General features: G+C 43.6%; 1 protein-coding gene across 1 annotated transcript; it reads right to left on the bottom strand.

The window, feature by feature from the left end:
- Positions 1 to 441: 441 nt before the first annotated feature.
- Positions 442 to 20,043, bottom strand: LOC125879208 (phosphomannomutase 1). Its single transcript, XM_049560878.1, has 8 exons — positions 19,651 to 20,043; positions 18,669 to 18,786; positions 15,323 to 15,399; positions 14,937 to 15,028; positions 13,993 to 14,092; positions 13,184 to 13,259; positions 7,523 to 7,638; positions 442 to 4,250 (listed from the first exon to the last, which is right to left on the bottom strand). Exons 1-8 carry the CDS (start codon positions 19,732 to 19,734, stop codon positions 4,128 to 4,130), a joined length of 786 nt encoding a protein of 261 aa, XP_049416835.1. The 5' UTR covers positions 19,735 to 20,043; the 3' UTR covers positions 442 to 4,127.
- Between the last annotated feature and the right edge of the window lie 4,066 nt (positions 20,044 to 24,109).

Genomic DNA, 24,109 nt, shown 5'->3' with positions numbered 1-24,109 from the left:
AAAGGCAAGAATAGAATAATCAAATGTTGTCTTGTGTAAATGAATTATTGCACAGCTAAATTATTGATGGTTACTGATAATTATATGGTTGAAAGCCTGCCAAAACGTAATGTCAAGCAGTGCTGAACACCATATAAGGAGATATAAGGATTGTAAAGGGGAATCAATGACCAATGTGTTGACACTTTGTGTTTAAACAGCCACAAGTTGGCTTGTATTTCACCTTCAAAGCATCAGGTCAGGTAGGATTTGAAAGTTTCTGGCGACTCCCAGTGGTAAAATTAAAAAAAGACACTGAGGCAGACAAATGTTGTCAAGAACCTGCAGCCTTCCTGATGAGAAAGTGCTGAGTGCTTGATATCGTGATATGTAAAAGAGCACCTCTGAGGTCACAGCTCAGTTTGGTCCAACAGGATAAAAAACAACACTGGAGAGCTGAGGTCAGTGGCATGATATCAAAACGTTTTATTACAATAGAGTGACACAAAATACATTTTTTTCCATAAATGACTGTAAAACGACAAGACCAATCTTTTAATCGGTTAGTGTCAGTGATGCATTAAAAGCTCATTTTCTGCAGAGCGTAAAAGTCTCATCTACATGATCCTGCTGAGGTTAAAGGAGTGTTTACAGTCAAACACATATCTGCAGCTGATGCATCTCATCAAAGCCTCATATTCACATAATAATCCATCATGGAGGCATTATTTGTCTCACCCATGACAGAAGGACAGAGCATTAACTTGGACAGCGTCAGTATTTTTTTTTAAAAGTTACTTTAAGCAGCTGTTGAAAGCAGCACGAATCTGAAAAACGTTAGCAACAGGAAGCCAAGCAGTAAGCATCGATACATATAATCACCCAGCGCGCAGGCCATGATACAGCTCGTAAAAATATTTTACATAAAACGCTGTCACATTGACTGACAAATGTTTGTAGAGTGACTCGGTCACAGTAGCTTAATTCACTGGTGAAGATGAATTCATTGAGTCAGTAATGTTCACTTTTTAAGTCTTCACTTTGATGCATTTATAGAACCAAGAGACACACAACAAGCAACACGAGCAAGTTTCTTCCATTTCCAGCAGCTTTGTGAGGTTCAAACAGACATTTGGTGTTTAAGGGCTCACATGAGAGTTGGGTCGATTTCAGGTTTTGCCGGTCTAGTTCGGTGTAAAAGCTGAAACTGGTTTGAGTTTATGCAAACCGTCTGAACTGGCTGTATTTGTCATTATGACAAGTACTGCCAAATTAAAAAGTAGTCTACACCAGCAACAATGTGATAAACATAATATTATGTTTTTTTTAATAACAGATTAATGGAGCCACTACTGTCTGACAGGACACTAGTGGAAGGGCGGACATGCTACACCTCATTGCCCTCCATCATCCTCCTCCTCATGAGCCTCCCCCAAGGGTGCTGTACCATGTGTCATGTCTCACCACATCTCCTCTCTCCCCTCTATCTCTCTTTTCAGTGTAAACCAATAGTTTTGTGGTCGTGCAGTGCATGGATGTATTATAAAAACAGTGCCGTTGTGGCTAGCTAATGTTAGCCGAGGTGCTAGCAGAGGTGATTTTTTTCCCTAGAAAGGCGAAGACATGACCCACACTACTTTGCCTCTTATCCTAAACCTAACCAGTCTCACTCCTCTTGTCTAAACCTAACCAACTCAACCAACAAAGGCAACAAGCTAAAATGTTAGCTAAAATGCTAGCAGAGATAAATAAGGGGACGGCCATGGGAAGTGGGAGGGCAATGAGGTGTGGCGGGTTGGCCACCAGATATACCTGGATTTTGCTGCCGAGCCGAGGCCGGCAACATGAGGGAGACCAAATTTCCGTAGACGTGTTAGAGGGGTAGATGTGCACTGCACACGTTCACAAAAAGTTAATGTGTTTTTTGGGGTGGCGAGACGGGACATGGCAGAGTTACGCCAGGGCCACACTGCCCGCGGAAGCGCAGCGCACCGAAATTCTCGCGCGCGCCGGAACACCTCCGTTCACATCAGACGCGCATTTCTCCATGCCGTCGACAAGCGATTCTGCTCCCAGCTCTTGTTTTTCACTGCCTGGCTTGTCAGATTCCCTCGCGGCTCGCGCAAAAAATAGACCAGACGCCGAACTGATCGCTGCAAATCGTGAGCCTGCCGCGGCCAGTGTGGACGACACAGTCGGTTAACATGGGCGCCGAAAGGAAACTGCCTTCTCTTCTCGGCGCTTCGAGGCTATTCGCGGCGCTTCCGCGGGCGGTGTGGCCCTAGCGTTAGTCTCAAAGAAAACTAAAATGCTGAGCAATAAAAATGCTGATTTATTTTTGTAATTTAGGTGTTTATTGGCGATTGGCAAACCAGCTCAGAGATGCATTACTGCCACCAAGTGGACTGGAGCTGCTTCACTCTCATTCATGGGCTTTCTAACACCCGGGCCACACTGCCTCTGTGAGCAGCACCTGTGCGTTAAAGAGCCTTGGTTAATTTTAGATGCCCATGTTAACAGGTTAGAGCAGCCACACTGCCTGTGTGAGCAGCGCTGCTCTGCTGCTACATCTTGAGGTTTGGAGTCTTGCCTGTTTTTCCATGTGAAGCGTGCTGTTTTCAGCAGAAACAGACAGTCAGTACGTTTACATGCACAGTTTAATTCCACTTTTAATCGGAGTGAAAGGCCATTCCGATTAAAAGTGGTCATGTAAACGGTCATTCCGATTGAAAATTAAATCCGATTAAAGGGGGTGGTTTATTCCGTTTGTCATTCCGAATGAAAGAATTTTGTGTGCACATACACACTCATTCCTCTTGAAGTTCATTCTGGTCTTTCTGCGCATGTTTTCTTGCCCTTCTGGCGCGATGACGTATATAGCACACATAGCAACGGGCTGCATAGCAACGGGCTGAGATAGAGCAGTCGGACTCCTGTTTTTGATAATCATACTGACATCGTACCACCTTTCAAAACAGTTTTAAAGTCTTTATCTGTCACAGAAGGAATATATATCTTCATTTTTAACTCAACACTTCCTGTTTTCATTTCAAAATAAAAGCCCTCTCAACATCTCTGTTCACAGAATCCCTTCATTCGTTAAGACAAGGCTTTTCTTAGTGAGATTTTTTGCAGGACTGTGTTCTTGATGACGTAGTGGTTCGCACAGCTTTATAAATTTTTTTGAGTGCCGGCTTTTAATTGTGGAAATACAGTAGTTATAGCAGCAGGCAGCAGCAATGCTGTCTGTGTGAACACCACAAGAGGCAGCAGTTCAGCGAGGTTGCCGTCACACAGGCAGTGTGGCCCTGACATCAGTCTCATTATGGTTCACTCAGGAGCAGCTGCTGAGTCAAGTGTGACACCTAGTGGTAAAATTTGGTATACTGTTCGGTTTTTGGAATAATATCAAACCATTTTCAATTTTTTTTTCTGCACTGGCCCAACCCTAGAACACACAGTAAATAAACAATAAATCACATCCAGCCCAGAGTGCTGTAGAGACATTAAAATACCTGGAATGACTCATTTATCCTCGACTGTAGAGGAAGAAAGACCCACATCTTCTCTAATGCTTCATTCATATCTCATTTTCAAAATGGACTCACAAAACAAAACAAATAAATGTTTCCTCACATGTTAAAATATCTCTCACTCTTATCGTCTCCAATAGCTATGTTCATCAATACTTATACCAATGATTGGTGTGAAATTATGCCAATATTAGTGCAAAACATCATTCTATACTCTAATTACCTGGAGTAATAACTTTCAACACTGCAGTTATTTTAGAATCTCTAAGTTTTTTGGTGAATTTTATGTTACATGCTACACATCGCAGTGATGTGACACTGCAGTCACGCATTACGTCTGGCACAGTACTCAAAACTTTCACATATATCAACATCCGGTTCTGTCCCTTTTTTAAAAAAGAAAAGAGCAGCAGGATTTATTGTAAAAACATAGTCAAATCATCCTACAGCTGTCCTCTGATTTTAAAGTTATCATATCAATAATACAGAGAAAATCAGTAGTGGTACCTTTCAGCAGTTCATAAATAGCCTGGGTTCGAGTTTCTGTTTGCACAGAACCACAGGCAAGGAGTCAAAGGTGTTTGCGGGTAAAGTGATCTGGGGCGTTTCAGGACATCAGGGCTCGTGTGGCGGAGAGTTAAAGAAAAGCTCCCGACATAACCTGACTGTGTCCTCTGGAGAGTAGACTGTGAAACCGATGGTCCTCGGGTCATTGAAAATTTCATAGTCGTTTCCTCCCTGAAAAAGAGAATCATTAAAAATATAAACACAGATCAACATTCCTTCAGCTGAGGCTCTAATCTGCAGTCATGACATTTGAACTTTAACCTCTGAGCCTGCATAAACAGTCAACGGCTGACTGAGTATTCAGCTGTGGCTTCATGGTAAGTTATCACTGCAGACATGTTAACAATTAGGACAAATGTTAGGGCACTGCTTGAACAGGGACAGTCAAGATTTGTGGCTGAGATGACAAAAGCCATTTTAACACAGAGATGGCGTTTAAGGGCTGCTAGGAAGTCCCTTCTTCATTCCGCCTTTGCATTTTAACACAGAACCAAACAACCGTGGCATCATACGTTCCAGTGTGTGATTATAGACAGCATCGTGGCATTGAGGAATCAAAAGAGGCGTGATGGGCATGACATGTAACACAACTACTGTGACATATAACATTCGTGTCATCAGTTCTTTCTAAACAGTAACTATAGCATTACATGGCTCTAACAGTCATTTACTGTCTCTGTTACATGGTGGCTGATCTCGACCTCTGCTCAGAGGGTAAGGAGCTCCTGGACCTCATTGTTTTCCCGAGTTAGTCCCTCACTGTTATCAGTTACTTTTTAATTCTCTTGCAGTGGGTCACACCCATAATATGTCATCAAAATGTCACACCTATGATTCCATCCTGCTGGCTGTCCCATTTACACAGACATTGTTTCGGCACTGTTGCTACCTCCGTTACCGGCTCAGAGGCGAGACCCCTTTGTGCAACTATTCCACAATCATATAACGGCAAGGCAGCACAATGGCGCAGTGTTCCCACCTTGAACAGGCAGTGTAAAAGTGACTAAAGAGTCACAGAAGCCTTTGACAGTCAAGCAGGAAATGGGGCAAAAATTGAAATGACAAAGACTCGCAGAAGTTACCAAAGGTCGTGTTGGAAAAGGAGCAAAACTAATTGTGTCCACCTGGGTGTCATGTTCCCATCACTGCTGATTGGGGCTGGAGCCGATAAATACCCGTGACCACAGCAGAGTCATTTGTCCCGGGAATGAACGCAGTGTGTAACCTTTCCCACTAAAGACAAAAGCTACATGCTGGTGGCTGTTGGTGGGGGTTTTTGTCCAGTGGGAAAGGGGCTTAATGCTCTTTCGTGGCTGAATGGGTACAAATCCCTGCAGCCAGGTTCCTAAATCTTTGTGGCAAACACAGTGGAGGCTGTTCAGCTCCTTTTCCATTGAAGTTAGAGTATATATGCAGGTTTTTTAAAAGCGGGAAAACACGTGAAAATAGTTGACAGACTCCTGTCCCATTGCCAATAGTAGTGCTGGCTTCATAGTAGCAGATTAAGTCCCATGGTTTTGAAATGAGATGTTTGGGTGTCAACATATTCTCGTCTATGTTGTATTTAAAGTATGCAAGTGGAGCACTGTCGGTGTCTGTATCCACTTGGTGTGTGTTGTGCCGTACAAGGATTTCTAACAAAGGCCTACACTTTATCCATAAACTTTTGGGTCTACATGTAACAATCAAAGCCTGAGACCACATGTTGACGCCCAAAAGAACAAAGGAATCAGTCAACCCCCTTTCTCTGTGTGAATCAGCTGATTCAACCCCGAACACAGCACCCCAGCTGACCAGCAGAGGTCCCTTGAAATACACAGCTCCCATTGGGTGAAATCCGCCATGGCCAACCCCGCACCGATGACGTCACGCCGGGGTGTATCATCACAAAGCGTACCTGAGGGAAACGCTTCTGGCTGTTATCCTCATAGCCAATAGAAGTACCCACAACTGTTCCGAAAGCTTAGCAACTTGTCCCACATGGCGAACGCTTTAGAAAGAGTTATTACTGTGCACAGTTAGACGCGTTTTAGGCCTACGGATTTCCCTTGCTGGTCAAGCTGATCTCCTCTCCTCTCCCTCACTCTGTGCGCCGAGGAACACAGAGCAGCCCGGTACGAGACCACGGATTGACCCTCTCACCCGGATGCCCGCGGATGCGAAGATTGGTAGATAACAAGGACTGCCTGCTTCAAGAAGAAGGACAAGGACCCCCTTCTTTCCCCGAGTGATTCCCTGCTACGAGCCGGAATTAACTCGCCTCGCCAGAGACTTGCCCCCTCGCCGAGGACCCGTTAGCCGCTGTGAGCCGCTAACCACTTCACCTCTGCCGCAACAAAGGACGAGGAACGACCGACACATCACTCCACCTTCTGCAACAGTAAGAGGCTTTAGCTCTGGGCAGATAGTAGTTAGTGTGTGTTTTCTTTTTAAGTTTGTAAGGGCTTGTTGATACGGACCGCCGCGTCCGATTTTGGCTGCATTGATATTGTAAAAATATTGCCTGTGTTGCTGCTGTCTGTTATTCTCCTGCCCGTTTGTGTCCGCTTGTAATACGTAGTGATCCGACCTCGTCGGACCGCTATTGTGTCGCCCCGCGGGATTGATCAGTAGTTCGGCTGTGTTGGTTCAATGTCCAGATTCACGCCGCTCACCAGCTGAGCCGAGCGCGTCTCTGCGTAACACAGACGGGTTACTGCATCTCAATACCGCCTGCGTGACCACACTTCTGAGTGCTTCCCTTTCTCTCTTCCTCTCTTCCACTAACCTACACTTGGAGCCGAGCAATTCGAACTTCCCTCTCTACCGGCTCCCCTCCTTTTTTTGAGTCGCGTGCTTTCTTGGCGAGCCGCCATTGCGTGACGTAGCTTGCAGCGTCACAGCCGCCATCTTGCTACGCTCACACGCCTCTCTCTCTCTCACACACCCACTCGCTCAGACACACACCCTTCTTGATGCTTGCTGGTTGATTCGGTAAGGTTTTATAGTTGATAGGGTTTATAGAGCAATGTTGATGTTGGTTGTAAATTAATGTCATCAGTGTGAATAAACCCTGTTATACTGCAAAGAGAGGTTGCTTTGGTTTTCCATTGTATACTGTGATGAAGCTGGTTGACAACGTCAGTGCCTGAGCTCCACTCCTTCCTGTTCATCTTATAGTTGCTGATATCTCCCTAGAATTAGCTTCCTACGTGAACACTCTTGAGACTGAATTTACATCTGATCATTGGTCGGGGTTTTCCCGGTGGTGCCCCGCTGTAAGCTAATTTGATTATTATGCTTATGCAATAATTAATTAATTATTAATTAATTAATCAAATATTTTAATAATCCATAATTAATATTAATAATTATGAATTATTGCCAATGATCATATTTAGCTCCTCCTCTTCCCAACAGTGTGCATCCAGCCCTCCTGTAAACATTCCCCTAGATGAACTTACGTCTGAGGTCTCGTTGCCAAAGAAGTAGATGGCGTCCAGGCCTTCGCTCTCCAGCTGCTCTAAACACAGTCTCTTATCCCAGCCTTCTGGAAACACGTCAAAGCTGATGAGACCGCCTGCAAAAGATGACGACAGAGAGGACATTATCATCATCATCAGTGTAACTCTACACACTCATATACACTGTGTGTTCCTTGAATAAATACCTTTAACAATATCATTGATTTAAAGAGGAGAATGTACAGGGAAAAGGAAGGACAACACAATTTTAAAAAACCAATACACGCGATATGCTGGTGAATACTTTCCCTTTTGCTCTCCTCCAGCTGTATTTACAGTCAACAGCTCTGTGGAACAAATGTTGTTTACACCGTTGTAACTGATGGAGGCTTTTGGAGCTCTTCATGCATCAGGGACAAACCTGTTTGTCTTAACAGTTCAAGAACTTGTTGGCAGGCACTCGTACTGCACTATTTATAGGATGCTTCAGAAATTAACACACGCCCAATGTGCTTTATCTTTTGACCAAACAATGCAAAGCACCTTCTGTATTCAAGGAATCCAGATACGACTGTAATGTGTGATTACAGCTGCAGCTCAGATAAAAGATCCTGACTGCAATGTGTGACTTTCAAAAAGCCTCTTTCACACATGCAGTCTGCCCCTGATACGTTTGGGAACATTTCATGTATGGGGTCATATGTGAACGGGAGCAGGGTTTGAAAGTCAGTGAAATCTGTACCAGCAACTTCCCTAAAGCCCCTTTCACACGTGCACTTCAACCCTTAACTTATCTAAATATTACCCCGAGGAACTGTGTGTGAGAATGTGAACGTTTAAGTAAATGGATTTAACCCGAGTTCAAAGTCTGTGTAACGTCCGATAGAGCCCGTGTGAATACAGCATGTCATTGTCAAGAGAATTCACAGCCAACAAGGTGGTGTGTTGATGACCTTTCTAACATCTCTTCATGCACCTGATGAAGAATGGTCATTTACACAAACACATCTATGAAAATCTGTAACTGGCGAGGCGACGAGAACTGGCAACTTCTGCCAGTTAGGGCTGTGGCCGATATCGTCAGACAAATTCAAGGAACTCAGTTGCTTATCACAAAATCGTGAAGTGGCTACACAAACAAAACACTGCGATCTCCACAGCGTACTCTCTGTGTCATGTCCTGCCTCCTGCGTGCTCTACCCAGGCATCACCCCATATCTACACCTCACGGAGTATTTCCTGTAGGTGAGAACACATCTGACATGGACAATCTCCTCATGTGTGCTACATGGGTTAAAAGGCCAACTCTGGTCAATCTTTGGACCTGATTTATATGTGAAAACAGCTACAAACACACACTCCACTCAGCAGAGTTTTGCGATTGGTTTACTTGCTCCACATAAAGGCGTCTTTCATCAGATAACTGATCCCTTTGCGTACTCATCCCTGCAATGTTGTTGCTTTCAGTTTGGTCACATCAAAGCTGTACCAGCATTTCCCCATTAATCTGTCTTCTCTGTCTGTGTTAGGCCCTGATCACACAGAAAGCGTTTTAGCAGCTGGAGGCGCCTTTTTGTAATTGTTTTTAATGAGAACAAAGCTTTTTGCTCGCGGTTTTTGCATTGCGACGTGCCTCACATTTCTGCACTCTAAGCGCCTGGCATTTTTGCAGGGGCGCTCTGAACTCCTTGAGTTGATAAAACTTCAACTCAGAAAGGAAGAGCACCTCACATTATCTCTTTTTTCCGCATTGCCTAATCAGATGATTTGAGAGGCGGGCCTTCTGTGGTGGTCACGACAAGTTTACAGTTGGTAAACAATGGAGGAGAAACTGGTGGTAGCGGTTGCTGGATACCCAGAGTGATGATAGATTATGCCGACGATAAAATATACCTGTAAACGTCCATCATGGAGGAGAAGCTCCTGGACCAACTGGTGGTACTCCCCGTGACCCAGCCTCTTTTTAGGGTCTCATGTACCCACACAGATCTCTGTTTATCTGCTGACAGCCTCTCACCCTCAACCAGGCCTACAGACAGCACCCTCTGCCTCAACATGTCAGGAACTAGATGCTAATTACTGTGAAAAAAAACGGTAGATTGATTGCATCAGAGGGTTAGTGTAAGGACGTGATGGGGTGGGGCAGTATCATTCAATTACAATAAAGTCAGTGCGGTGCGTGTTGCATTTTGCAACCTGCAAAACTTGTCTGTCTGTGAGGAGACTGGTTTGAGCAGTCAAAGGAAAAATCTCCATTGTCGCTCAGCTGGGAGTCGAGCGACCATCGTGACCTTTAAACTGTGAAATGCAGATGAAAGTCTCCTCTAAGGCCCTCTGCAGCACTTCCCTTTCAATCTGCTCACTCTCCCTTCCCCCCTTTGTTTTTTCCCACCGCCTTGTCTCAACTGTAGAGTGTAAGGAGCCAATAACAAAGGCGACAGCTGAGGAGCGTCAAGCCAATCAGAGGGCTGTTAGGCTCACACGCCCTCCACACGCCTCCATCCCAAACACCTTCAACCCCACAATCTAAACATCTTGGTGATTCAACCACTAAGAAACCATCCCCCTGCCTGTTTTTTTTTCCACGTCTGAGCAAGAACAAAGTGGGTCTGCTGAGCTGCTGACAATGCACATATGTGTGCATTGTCCTTTTCCTTTTCAACCTGTCTACTAAAACCTGACTGCTACAAATAAACCTAATCACAGAATCTGACTTAATTAATAAGATTTTGCCTCATCTTTTTTGCCATTTGAATTTTATATTTTTCTCAAACATCCTGCAGCACTATAGTACAAAACACACCTTCACGTGGTATTCTGCAGGTATCAAAGTCCACACACACAGAACATAAATGACATTTTGCCTCAGCTCTGCATAGAAATGCCTGAGTAATTTTAAAGTAATTCATCTGTCGGATATAGATACTGGACAGGACAAGTCTCAAAGGGTTTGCTTCCCTTTAAGTACATCTCCTCCCCTGTGACTGTCGACGTTTAATAAGGGAAAAATCGATACAGGATAATAGCTTTAACCTCACATCATCAGTCTCTCTCCTGAAAACACTGAGTGTCCCTTACATCCTGCACTCTCAGTACAGATCGGGTAGAGTGCCAGGTTTATATAACGCCTAATGCGCAGATCAGCAGTATCTGCTAACGAGGGCAGCCGCGTAGAAGCAGATAAACACTGAGGAAGGCAAACAAATTAATCTCAAACTCGGACATCCTCCGGAGCCGTCGGCCTGTTTCCTCAGTATCAGAGTCAACAGAGTGCAGAGTGAATCATCTGCAAATGGCGCTGATGTCGCCTGTGTTCCTCCTCAGCAGCCTGAGCGTGTGTTCAACATCACCCATATGGAAAAAGAATCAAACCTACTTTAAAGGGAAATTTCGGTTTATTTCAACCTGTCTCCTATTGGCCTAAATTTGTTTCAAGTGACTAGTGACATAGAAATAATAGTTAGCATGTTAGCCGTTAGCCTAGATACAGCCGGAGTGCATAGTAGCGTCAGACCTGTTAAAACGTAAGTGAACGGGCAACCTTCAAGTGCAAAGTTAGTCCACTAAACAAGCTTTTTTTCCACAAAGACCGCCTCATATCGTTAGGATAAATGTCAGAGAACATATAGAAAACGACACGTAAACGTGTTGTCTTACCTTACCGGTGTGCTGCCATGTTTGTTTACCATCTAGCTCTGGAAAGAGCAGTTTCTGAAACATATTTCATGTCGCTTTGACCACCTCAAGACATCTCTACGACCGATATCTCAAATACTCTGCAACTCACACCAAAACAATCTAGATTATTAAATAGCTGTACAGGTAAGAAGAAAAATATGTGTTTTGATTTTGGGGTGAACTGTCTCTTTGAGAAAAATGATCAGGTGCTGACAATAATACGTTCCATCATTGTGGTTGACAGAATAAAATTCAAAAGCTCGAGTTAAACTAACAAACTTCAGGTAATATGACAGACATATGTTAAACTCTGTGAACTCAGTCAGCAGACGTGAAATGACAAGCCAGAGATCTATAACAGGAAAGGTAATGAGGAAAAACAAGCCCGGCTGTCTCCTTTGTTTGTCTGAACTGTGAACAGCCTTCAGGCGTCATCGGAGGAGGCTCACACCTCGCCGAGCACGTAAGCAAACATCAATTACCCGATTCACCTTACAGCCGCCGTGTTGCCACAGGGAGAGAAGGACCAGCGTGTAAGTGTGTGTGTGTAATAGTTAACAGAGGGCTCCAATGTCCAGCACAAGGTCCTCTGCACGTCAAAGATGCGAGGTAGAGGAGTCTTTATTCAAACAGAGATAAGAGACATCGGCAGACAGATGCGCTGTAAAACTGGTTTGTCATTTGAACTGACAAGTAAACAACACGCTCCAAGAACACAAAGATGCTGCTGCTGGTATGACATCTATGATTCAGAGACATTATCGTTTCGAAGCATGGACTCTCCAGGGCTTAATGGTTTGATGACGTGAAAGAGCCCATGGGGCACGGGGGGAAAAAAACATGCCTCACTTTGTGTGATAAACTACTCCTGACTGTTGTGTGTGTGTTTGTAAGTGTGCACACGTATGACAGGGATGTAGGGCTGCAGTGGTATACCATGAAACTGTATGTAGTGGTATAAAAATTGACAACATACCACCTGCATATGCTTGTCTATACACAAACCTTTTATTACTATATTTAAAGCTTGAAACCTTTTTTAACCGACGTATGTGTTTAAAAATAACTAAAATAATGTAAAGTTTTTTTTGTCCAGTTAGATTTTTTTTCAAATAAGCAAACACGGTACAGTAACCATCCATTTTAATGGTAAATGGTAATGGACTGAACTTGTATCGCGTTTTTCTAGTCTCCTGACCACTCAAACTGCTTTTACACTGCATGTCACCCATTCACACACCGGTGGCCTAGGCTATTGTACACGATGCCACCTGCTACTCAGTAACCATTCACACACACTCACACACTGATGGAACAGCCACCGGGAGTAATTTGGGGTTCATTATCTTGCCCAAGGATGTGGACTCCTGGAGCCGGGAGCATGTCTCCTGTTGCAGAAGGATTGGAACGATATTCCTGAGCTGCACAACACTGCTTGCATTCTGTCAGCCATCTTGGTTGTGAGAGATTTATGTTGCACTTACAACACCTGCCAGTGGCATGACGCAGTAGGGTCCACTGCAGTGGCTTATATGCAACTATAACATTAAAACCCATGCAAATTAAGCATTAGACTGATAACCGATACTAATATCGATATATTTACTTGTTTCCTTACCTAATTTTAGAGATCATCGAGTCTCTTTTGCAGTGGAATTTACATATGACACATGCATACTCTTATCGTGACGGCCCACCAGCAGATGGAGACACGAAATAGAATACTTTGCAAGGTATGTAGTATGGTGTGCCGATTTTATCGTGCATCCCTAATGCATACATAAGAAACTGCTTTTGAATAGCTGTCCACTGTAGTGACCACTATGTGTGAAAGGGTTAAGGGTTCTAACTGATAATAATTGTGTAATACCGCGTACTGTGAAATTGCAATACTTTGAGATGACTCATTGCATGTTTTTTGTGAGTGCACATGGTTGTAAACTTAAACACATTTTGTCTATAAGTGGGCTTTGTGTCTCTCACCTTTAGTGAACCGTAGTCCTTTTCCAGCAAACTCCTCTTTGAGTGCAGCAACAAATTTCTCCCTGATCTTCTCTCTCTGCGGAGAAAGCGCCAAAACACTCAGACTTGCTGCACACACAATGCGGGTGTGCTCATTTAACACTCTGGCTACCCTCCAGTCCTCATAACACCAGTTAAATCTGAGGCAATTTGTCATGTACAGAACATGTCGGCTCCTATGATCTGATGTTATTTCATGCACGACCTCAGCAGAGGATCCAGCTGCATAAATTTCAGCAGGGAACTGAAGGGTTAAACTTCTCCTCCTCTGCTGCTATCTGCTTCCTCCATATTGCCTGGCTCTGTAAACCATCAATGGACGGCCTGTTAAGCTGCTCTGAAAGCTCAACATTGTTTGACCTCTCGTGGAACAGAGGGACAGAGACAGAGAGGCGGTCTGTGACTCTCAGAGCCTGATGTTAAAGTTTGTTTAGCTTAGCTGCTGAATTTGTGCTACTGAACACTTCAATAAAGTTTTAGTGGGTCCAAACTTTATTGCAATTTAGGCAAAATGGACAATGTTCCCAAATACAGCAGCAGAATAAGCTTGAAGCGGTGCAATAATATTTTAACTATACACATGATTTGATGTTATCCCTTGTACCATAATCCAAGATTAGCACACAAGGGCAGTGCAGAGAGAAGAGGAATCATGTGCTAACCCTCACACGGTGACCACAGACGACACCAGAGAACAGATTGCATCATTCTCCAACAGCCTGACCACAGGGGTTGAATGTCTAAACACAGGAGTGTGGAAAGTATTTTACCTTGTCAATTTCAGAGAATTCGATTCGCTCCTCCTGCGTGCAGCTCCGACCAATGGGGGAAATGTTGAGCATTCCGTTCCTAAACTCGATGAACGTTCCCCTGCAGGCAGAAAAGGACGCATGTTTAGAAAAAGAATTGACTGAACTTAATCTGACTTTGGTTTGACCCAACACCAAAAGAGAGCCTTTCAGCAGAGCATGTTAACGACTGTGTTTTAGCTTTATTCCTACACAGAGCTCACAATGGGGCATGTGTTGTCCTGCTCCAACTGGTCAGTGCTGTTGGATAAAGAGATACCAGGAATACCTGGGCTGCAGGTTAGAGGTGTGTGTGTGTCTCCACCTGGGTAAAGTGCCTAATGGCCTGACTGTCCGGTTAGGTTGGTAGGTCAGTCAAATGCTGCATTTCCACTGCAAGGTACAGCAGAGCTTAACTCAGCTCAGCTCGCTCTTCTTTGGTTTTCAATTAGCAAAAGTTGTGAATAGTACCAGGTACGTTTTTTTGTATCATCTCCATGAGGTTCCAAGCAAGCTGAGCAGATACTAGGAGGTGGAGTTAAAACGCTGCAGATCACTGATTGGTCAGAGAGCCACTAGCATGACACAGGACATCCTGAACAAATGTGCCATTTTTAAATAGCCTAGTTATGCTTTTTATTCACTCAACCCAGATCTTTAAAAATGGCAGCCTGCAAAACTATGCCGTACAATTGATGGAGAGCAGCTCCTCTGTTTTGGCTGCTGATGAAAGGATCCAGCAAGTGTCGCATTGAAGATGCTGTCACAGCAGTTTCACATGGTGTTGCTACGATGATCAGCTGAGAATCCCGCCTACGCTGAGGAAGTACTTTTGCAGTGGAAAGCAAAATAGAGAAAACAACCTGGTACCGAAACTGAGTCAAGTCGATTCAAGCCGAGCAGTGGAAATGAGGCACAAGTCTCACCTTTTCTTTGGCAGCTTGATGAGCCCCATGTAGCTGAGGCAGAAGTTGATCAGGTCCTGCAGCAGCTCCTCCCCGATCTGGTTCTGAATAGCCTGACAGGATGAAAATGCACCTTGTTCATAAACACATAACAGACTGTGATCTTTCTATATTTGCTTTAGATGTGAACTGAAATGAAATGCACCTTTTTTATTTTTTGGTCTACGAAACATAACCAATTTTAGACTGATTCATTACTTCATTCGTCTTATTTCTTTGCTGGTAAACATAAAATGTGAATACATGAAGTATGTATGTACAATGATGCAGTCCTATGTCAAACAGATAATGTGCTGCACACCAGCAGACTTTGTGAACGTGAGAAATGTGACTGTGTGTTCACTTACATGCTTTGAGAGAAGTTTCCCATCTTTGTATTGCACTGTCCCGTTCTCAGCAAACACATAGTCAAACTTGTGTATCACTGCAAAGAGAGGAGACAGGTGATATGTGGTTACATGTGCTCATCTGGTTCTTTAAAGGCACACTACTCCAAGTGCTTACATTACATAGCCAACACTGCTACATGTAGCAACATGCTAATGTCAGGGAAGCATTCAAACTTGGTTGCTGATGTTTGTAATTTCTTCCTGATTTTGAAACATTTGTGAAGGTGTTTGATCTAGAAGCTTTTACTGATCATTTTTAATGGTACAAAGTACCGCTATATTCAGTTACAGTCATTCCCCAGCTGCAGGTACAATGCTACATGTAGCTACATGCTAACACCACGGAAAAATGTTAACATGGTTGATTAGGTGTAGAAGCTTTTATTGGTGATTTTTCATGGTACACAGTGCCACTATTCTCTGTTGCAGTCCTCGGCCGCAATGACAGCGCAGAGACACCAAGATATGTAGAGCAGACTAGGCTTTATCGTGAGGGGGGGCTTAAAGAGACAGGTGTTAAAATGGAGGAGAGGGTGGACACAGGTGTTCCAGCTCAAACAGTATGAGGAAAATAAAGATTTTTTTTGATCAATAAAGCGTGTGAACATGTTCTAGCAGAAACCTTTACTACAAGTGTGAACCTGAAGATGTGCAGAATTTGTCCCCTTTAAAACCAACGCACTCAACTTAGAAGAATAGAACAGCCTGCTATATTTACCTGGTAGCAGATTACAGTGTAACACCGCCTGGAAAAAACCAGGTTTAATCTGTCTGACCTTCCCACTCACTTTGGCCTCTAAGTGCCCTGCAAGCAACACTGTGCAGTGAAAGCCTGTAACTTTGCCTAATCAAAAAGCTGTTTGGTCATTGTAACCTGCAAAACAGCATTATCCAGCAATCTGATGGCACGTAGAAGATGATAAAGCAATAAAATGTTCCCACAACTGAGTTACAAATGTAATAAAACATGTTATTGGAAAGATACGTTCATTCATTCATTTTCTGTAACTGCTTATCCTGTTTGGAGTCACAAGGGAGGGCTGGAGCCTATCCCAGCTGACACTAGGTGAGAGGTTTGGACAGGTCACCAGACTATCACAGGGCTGACACATAGAGACAGACAACCATTCACACTCACATTCACACCTACGGACAATTTAGAGTTACCAGTTAACCTGCATGTCTTTGGACTGTGGGAGGAAGCCGTAGTAATCTTACAGTAGTTCTTGACAGATGATCACATTATCCAGCTGCTACAACAACATCTGCTGCGACTCTGTGCACCATGAAGTATGAAATGATTAACCTTTAGCACACTTGGCAACGTTATGAAACCACATATCTCCCTCTTGGCACAATACATCTGCATTCTAGCTCCAATTGCCTCATATTTACAGGCTGACAAGTTTTCATCCTGTCCACACAGCCGTGTGTTAGCTTAGCTGGGAGATTGCTGGCGCTGCATTGTGAAGGGTCAGTGTGCCAGTGTGTTTTGGCAGCAGGTTGAATAAAGTAAATTATAGTAAACAACTGGAGGTGTGCTTGAGTTCAGATGTTGTGTTCATTTGTTGAACTGTGGCTCCCGACGTGCTGTTGCAAAATCATATTAAGACAATCATGATGGGCTGAAAAGGAACAGTTTGTGATCATGACACAACTTCGAGCCGTGCCTTATGGATTGCAACACAGGAGAAGGAAAGTGATCAGGCTGAACTAACTGATATTCTTGTGTTACTATCCTTTTACAGTGGGTCTGTAGAATGCTGTATTATACTCTATTAAAGGGACAGTTCACCCAAAAGTCAAAAATACATATTTTACATATTTTTCTCTTACCCTACCTTCTATTTATCAGGCGAGATTGTTTTAGTGTGAGTTGCAGTGTTGGAGATATCAGCTGTAGAGATGTCTGTCTTCTCTCCAGTATAGTGGAACTAGATGGCACTCAGCTTGAGGTGCTCAAGGAGACAAAAAAATACATTTGAAAAAGTCAGCAGCAATGTCTCTTTGCAGAAATCATGACCCGGTTACTCAAGATAATCCACAGACCTTGTTGTGAGAATTCACTCATATAGGAACTATTTTCTTTCTACTGAGCTGTGCCTTCCACAGCTGAGCTGTAATGTTAGCAAACTCAGGCATGCCAGGTGAGCTAGCAGTAGATGCATGCCACGCTTCTGTCTTCAATGGAGTCTGCTGCTGCCCACAGGATCATATGCTGCCGCCAGGGCAATGCCATGTTAATGACCCAGAGACAGAGGTGGACACCAAGCTGCAGCTCTTTGAATGACCACTTGAGGCTGGTTCTTGAAGCGAGTCAAACCCTGTAGACCACCATGTTAAAATGCCCAGCTTTGCAGCAGAAATAAACACGTAAATCATATTTTGTGGTACAAAAAAAGTTCTGGTCTCTATAATTAATTTCCACCTCCATGACAACTATACAAGGAATGAATTTTTATATAACTCACCCGCATCTTATTCAGGCTTTAAGCTACAGATAATTAAGGACGAAGCAACATTGAGTGACAGGCTGTCTGCTGATAGTGTCCTCAGCTTCTCAGTCAGAGAAGCAGGTCCCGCCTCTTTCCCAAATATGCTCACTTCTGGCTTCAAAAACCAAGATGGCGACGGCCGAAGTGCCAAACTCCAGGCTTCCAAATGGGAGTCCACAAATCAATGGGTGACGTCACGGAAGCTACGGCCATCATTTTTACAGTCTATGATGGACATCTATAGAGGAGACAATCCCTGATCTGTGTCACTGGTGGAAAGGATCTGCAAACTTTCTGTTACAGTTCAAAGTCTGCCTGGTAAGACTGAACTAACACAGCAACAGCAGCTAACATCCAAGCTGTTAAACAGTCCCAACAAACTCACACTGACACCGAAACTACTCCGCTCAGTGTTTGTGTGCAGGGGAGGTGGACTCTCAACATCGATACGTGCAGCTCTACAATGACATCAGTCACAAAACATTTCTCACAACAAGGTCTGTGGATTATCTGAGTAAGCGGGTCATGATTTGCAACTTGTATGGAAGCCTCGGCCACCAGTGTAAGAGATGTAAGAGGAAAATATGTATTTCTGATTTTGGGGGTGAACTGTCCCTTTAAGACAGCCTAAATCTCACATTATTCCCAGGGACCATCCTCTCCGCTCCACTGTCTGTGGACTGGTGTCCAATAAAGCAGAAGTTATAATGAAAAGTGTGAGCTAATGCAGTGTGATCCAGCTGGGTGAATGATGCAGCCTGCAGGGTATGAACCATCTGCGGTCAAGACAGGAAGAGAGGACTGCTCACCATCATCCCCCTCCCCGAGCTGCTCGGCTATCTTGGAGTAGTCCGACCCTCCCACGATGCCGATCTTCACTTTCCTCCGCAGGGTCTGGAAAAACTCATCCAACTGTGGGTCGATTTTCTGCAGAATACAGGGAAACGTTAATGCCTCAAACATACACACACACACACACACACACACACACACACATATGTACCATCATTAAAAATCAAAATGTGCATGACACACTGTGCTATTGAAGCGTAATTACACAGAGAAAACACAGAACAAAAGACACGACTGCAATCTTTGCCTTTGTGGTGTTAGATTTTGGCATGGTTGTCTAATTATTGCAACATATGGCAGAAAAAGCTCGGAGCTGCACACCAGGGAGCCTGCATTATGTAATTTCAGCGTGCTGAGACAGACACACACAGACACACACTCACACACTCGCAGCAGTTACCTCAGATGAACCCAGGCATTCAACCCCATTGACAACAGGAAGGAAGAAGAATGAAAAATAACTGGATATAAAGAGAGATATTTCTCCTCTAAATCTTACATGAATATCTAAATGATAACCCTAAAAAATAGGTTTAGGAACATGGCATTTATTTCAATTTTCCTCCAGAGATGTAACAGCAGATTGATTTTAAAAAGCATATTTAAAAAGCCCACGTGAGGTGACAGATTTGGGGAAGTTTCTTTGTGTGTTTAGGCTCTTAAATAGGTCAGCACACATAAACAGAACTATACATTACCAGACTGCATACCATGTGTGTCAACAGAAATACCACTGGTGTGTGTGTGTGTGCAGGGGGGGACACAGAGCGCATGAATATGTAAACAGAGTATGAGAAAGCATTAAAACGACAGTGTGCTCCCACCTTGAACATAATTCAGAGGCAGATTATGCAGCCAGAGGAGCTGCAGGGGAGCAGGGGTCTGTCATACAGCTTGTAATAACCGATAATATCGATATATGGATGGATGTGAGCTCACCTCTCTCGGTGGTGTCAAAGTGCCGTCCACGTCAAACAAGCAGAGGATGTTTCTGTCCGCGGAGAAGCTGTTTGCTTTCTCCATTTCTTCTTATTCTTCTCTTTTGGGGTTGCACTTCAATCGCAAGTGTCACAGGTCCACGCTCGAGCACACAAACGTGCAATAACGCACGTTCACATGAGAAATGAATGCTCAAGTCAGTTTGAATATTCAAATAAATATATCAGACTTTCAAAAGAGGTATTTTAAATATCCTCGTGCACGCTGACAGCCACTTCTTCTTCTTCTTCTTCTTCTTCTTCTTCTGATTCGGGTGCACAGTCCTGCTGCTGTCCCGGCTCGGATCGGCTCGGTTCCAGTGACACCGCTCCGCTCGCACCAACAAACACAGCGCAAACGTGGAGGATTTCTTTTGCAACACTGGAACCCACCCGGCGGCCAATCACAGCCAGGCTGCCGTGACGTCGGCGAGTGGGCGGGGCAGTTTATCTATATGCAGCTCAAGAGCCAGCTGACCTTTCACCTAGAAATGAAGGAGTGGGAGTGATGGATGCTGCTCAGAGTCACACCAGGAAACAGTGTGTGTAGTATAAATAGTTTGTGTCAGTGTGGAGTGATTATCAGAGGATATGAGAGGAGAATGTGTTACAGCTGTCTGGAGAGTAAATGCTAATGAATAATAAACATGCAGAAGAGCAACTCGAGTAAGAAGCGCAAACATGAGATCACATCACATGTAATAAAATTGATCTACAGATTTACACTCGCCAGCCACTTTATTAGGTACACCTTGCTAGTACCTGGTTGGACCCCTTTTGCTTTCAGATGCTGGAAACATTCCTCTGGTCTATACTGACATGATGACATCACACAGTTGCTGCAGATTTGTCGGCTGCACATCCATGATGAGAATCTCCCGGAGGCCACTGGAGTACAGTGAAGTCATTGTCATGTTTGAGATGATGTGAGCTTTGTGACATGGTGCGTTATCCTGCTGGAAGTAGCCATCAGAAGATGGGTACACTGTGGTCATAAAGGGATGGACACGCTCAGCAACAATACTCAGGTAGGCCGTGGTGTTTAAACCATGCTCAGTTGGTACTAAGAAAATCTCCCCCACACCATTACACCACCACCAGCAGCAGCCTGAACCGTTGATACAAGGCAGGATGGATCCATGCTTCCAGTTTCCTGTTGTTAGCTGACAGGAGTGGCACCTGGTGTGGTCTTCTGCTGCTGTAGCCCATCTGCTTCAAGGTTGGACAAGGTGTTGTTGCTTCAGAGATGGTCTTCTGCAGACCTTGGTTGGAACCAGTGCTTATTTGACTTCCTGTTGCCTTTCTATCATCTTGAACCAGTCTGGCCATTCTCCTCTGACCTCTGGCATCAACAAGGCATTTTGGCTCACTGGATATTTTCTCTTTTTGGGACCATCCTCTGTAAACCCTAGAGATGGTTGTGTGTGATTTTTTTTTTTTTTAATCTACACATTTTTTGCAATTTGTAGGACAGTTCTTACCAAGTTACTCATTGCCTTTTCCCTCGAGTTTTTGAAAGAATTCACACCAGTTTCCTCAGGGTTCAAAGGTTTAAGTATTTGCGAAATGTGTCTGGAAGTAGCAGAAGAAAAGTGGTGTCACTCCAGGGTTCAAAGGGTTAAATCGGGAGGCTAGAATGTGAAAATACCCGGGGGCCAGCTGCTTCTTACATCATACGGTTATTTAAATGAATATGAATGAATAAATGAGACAATGCAACTGTTTAATCTTCCTCAGGCTGGACTTTAGACATGACAACCCTAAACTGATTAGGTCACAGACCCCATTTGATAAGATTTTCCCTCAGGGACCTCCAACTGAAAAGAGTTTGGTTGTTACATATGAGTAAGACTATAACGCATCAGTTTTTAACGACAGTTGAGGAGACAACTGAGGAGGAAGCGAAACCTGTGATCAGAGTAGTCACACTTACGACTCTTTCGGTGCATTCCTGCTTGTTAACATGTCACCTTGCTTCCCTCGCTTGCATCTCTTCTTCTTCTATCTCCTTACACCAAAGATGCGAGGGAGAAGTGCAGGGAAATGTAGGATAGGCCTGCCTGTCTCCTCCTCTCCAAAATCTTTATATTTATTCCATTATTTTACTTTTTTATACATTTTTTTTCTGCTGTCATAACAACCGAATTTGCCCTTTGTGGATCAATAAAGGTTTATCTTATCTTATCTCATCTTATCTCATTTTAACTTATCTTATCTTGCGGAGATTTTCTCTGTCACGTTGTGTTGCTTCACTAAACACACCCTGTGTGGCACCGTGTCTAAGATGTTTAAAAATGGTAAGAGACACACATTTTATCCCTGATTTCATGACGAGGTTTCATAACATGTTCTGCTTTAAAGGCTGTGCGATGCAACACAGGCAGGACTCGTTATTTTTCATTCAACAGACCTCTAATTAGTTTTTATGGTGTCCTTTTGAAAGGTGTCAGTTGAGACCTCTTCAGGCTCAGATCACATCAACCTGTGATTACTATCTTCTGCTCATGCTTACATCAGCTACTTTGCTTCAGTGGCCGGCTCTCAGCTGACAGACAGAATTCTTCAAATTGTATTTCTGGTGTCAAACGATGTAGGGTGATGCTTTTGGGGCTGATATCAATACTGATGCAGACCTGAAGGGTTAACAGGATGACCAACAGGAACACCATTCACTGAGAGATGATTTATTATGGGAGGAAGCCTGAGAACATTTTCCTGCCGGCGACTGCTTCTCTGTAATGGTTGTGCCTATATTAATAAACTGCAAATTTACATGTAGAGTTTATCTATAAAGTCAGAGCTGCAGTAAGTGACACGTGTGAAGTGCACATAGCTGTGCTGAGAGGGGGAAGACACCAATGAGTTAATATTTAATGTTCTTAAAAAAGCGCCAACAACACACTGCTGCATCCTGCTGTATACAACAGCATCAGTTACTTCCATCTTGATTAAATTACTGCATGAAGCCTACGTCAAAGGGGAAATTCATGGAACTAGATTAAAGTGAGAACAGACAACTTTTCAACCTCCTGATCAAATATGCCCAGAAAGACTGAGGATTGTGCGTTGTGTTTGAGTTTACTGGGAGAGGTGAGTTGACTGTGAAACAGACACACAAATCAGTACAAAAATATCCCTGAATAAAGGCTCTCAGAGCAGACATCACCTTATAACCACAACTATCATCAGTTATTAGCGCTATTACCTCACAGCAAGAAGGTTCGGGGTTTGAATCCACCAGCTGGCTGGGGCCCTTCTGTGTGGAGTTTGCATGTTTTCAGTGTGGGTTTTGTCCGGGTGCTCCAGCTTCCTCCCACAGTCCAAAGACATGCAGGTTTATTAGTGACTCTCAAATACCTATAGGTGTGAATGTGAGTGTGAATGGTTGTCTCTCTCTGTGTGTCAGCCCTGTGATAGACTGGTGACCTGTCCAGGATATACCTCACAATGTCAGCTGGGATAGGCTCTAGCCCCAACAGGATAATGAATGAGTATAGATATATAGTATGTGTTACATGAGATTACATTTTATTAGACTGCACTGTAATGTGCAGAGTTCTGTGAAAGCATACTCTGTTTCACATAAAAGACAACAAACATGTCAGTACTCTCGGAAACAGCATGACAAAACTGTTAACCAACACAGAGAAACGCTGCGGTGCAGAGCCCCAGTACGTGTTTAAATTTCTGGAGTCATTTACTGGGAGTCTGTGAGGTGAGACAACTTTGAGACAGGTCAGATGACAGACTCACTCAACAAAACATTATCCGGAATTTTGAATTTGATGAGTCAGCATTTATAGGAACGACTCCCTCAAAATAATCATCACGTCAACCCCGTGTTGTCATGAAATTTCTAAGAGTTTAGTTTTAGTTTAGTTTATTTAGTTTATCAAGGGACAGTGTGCAATAGCATTAATCATTTACAAGAGATGAGGAGATGGTTGCACCAGATTTAGCAATAACTGCTAATTTCCATCTGTAGTCCCAACATATAATTTACAATATACACAGACCACAATCTAAAAACACAAAGAAACCTAAAATACAGATGAACAGAGGACAGCACAGAGACAGTACAGACATACAATTTCCACATTTAAAATAACCAAGTTGTTACAGCGCAGGGAGGAACAAGTTACAAAACACTAAAAGGCAGTCCAAGTAGCAGCTCCTGATATAAAGTGCAAGGCAGGAATGTGCATAGATAAAGTGCTGGTGTTGTTGCTGGTTGTCAACAAAGTGCTCGTAGCAGCAAAAAAAGTTACAGAGTTGATTATAGTTTAGAGTACAACAATAAGAAACCTAAATACCAACAGGGATGATTAAATACCAACAATGGTAATATGACAGAAATATCTGTAGCAGAGCTCAGATAAACAGCAGAAGAGAGAAACGCAAAAGGAGACATAATGACAGAA

The sequence above is a fragment of the Epinephelus fuscoguttatus genome, linkage group LG19 (genome assembly GCF_011397635.1).
Source record: "Epinephelus fuscoguttatus linkage group LG19, E.fuscoguttatus.final_Chr_v1".
NCBI classification, from domain to species: domain Eukaryota; kingdom Metazoa; phylum Chordata; class Actinopteri; order Perciformes; family Serranidae; genus Epinephelus; species Epinephelus fuscoguttatus.
This window is presented reverse-complemented; position numbering and strand designations above follow the sequence as displayed.

Coding starts and splice junctions, on each gene's coding strand:
- LOC125879208 (XM_049560878.1), bottom strand. CDS start 19,734: ATGGAGAAAGCAAACAGCTTCTCCGCGGACAGAAACATCCTCTGCTTG. Junction 13,260..13,992: donor AATTCTCTGAAATTGACAAG/GTAAAATACTTT, acceptor CTTTCTCCGCAG/AGAGAGAAGATCAGGGAGAA. Junction 4,251..7,522: donor TTGGCAACGAGACCTCAGAC/GTAAGTTCATCT, acceptor TCTCTTTTTCAG/GGAGGAAACGACTATGAAAT.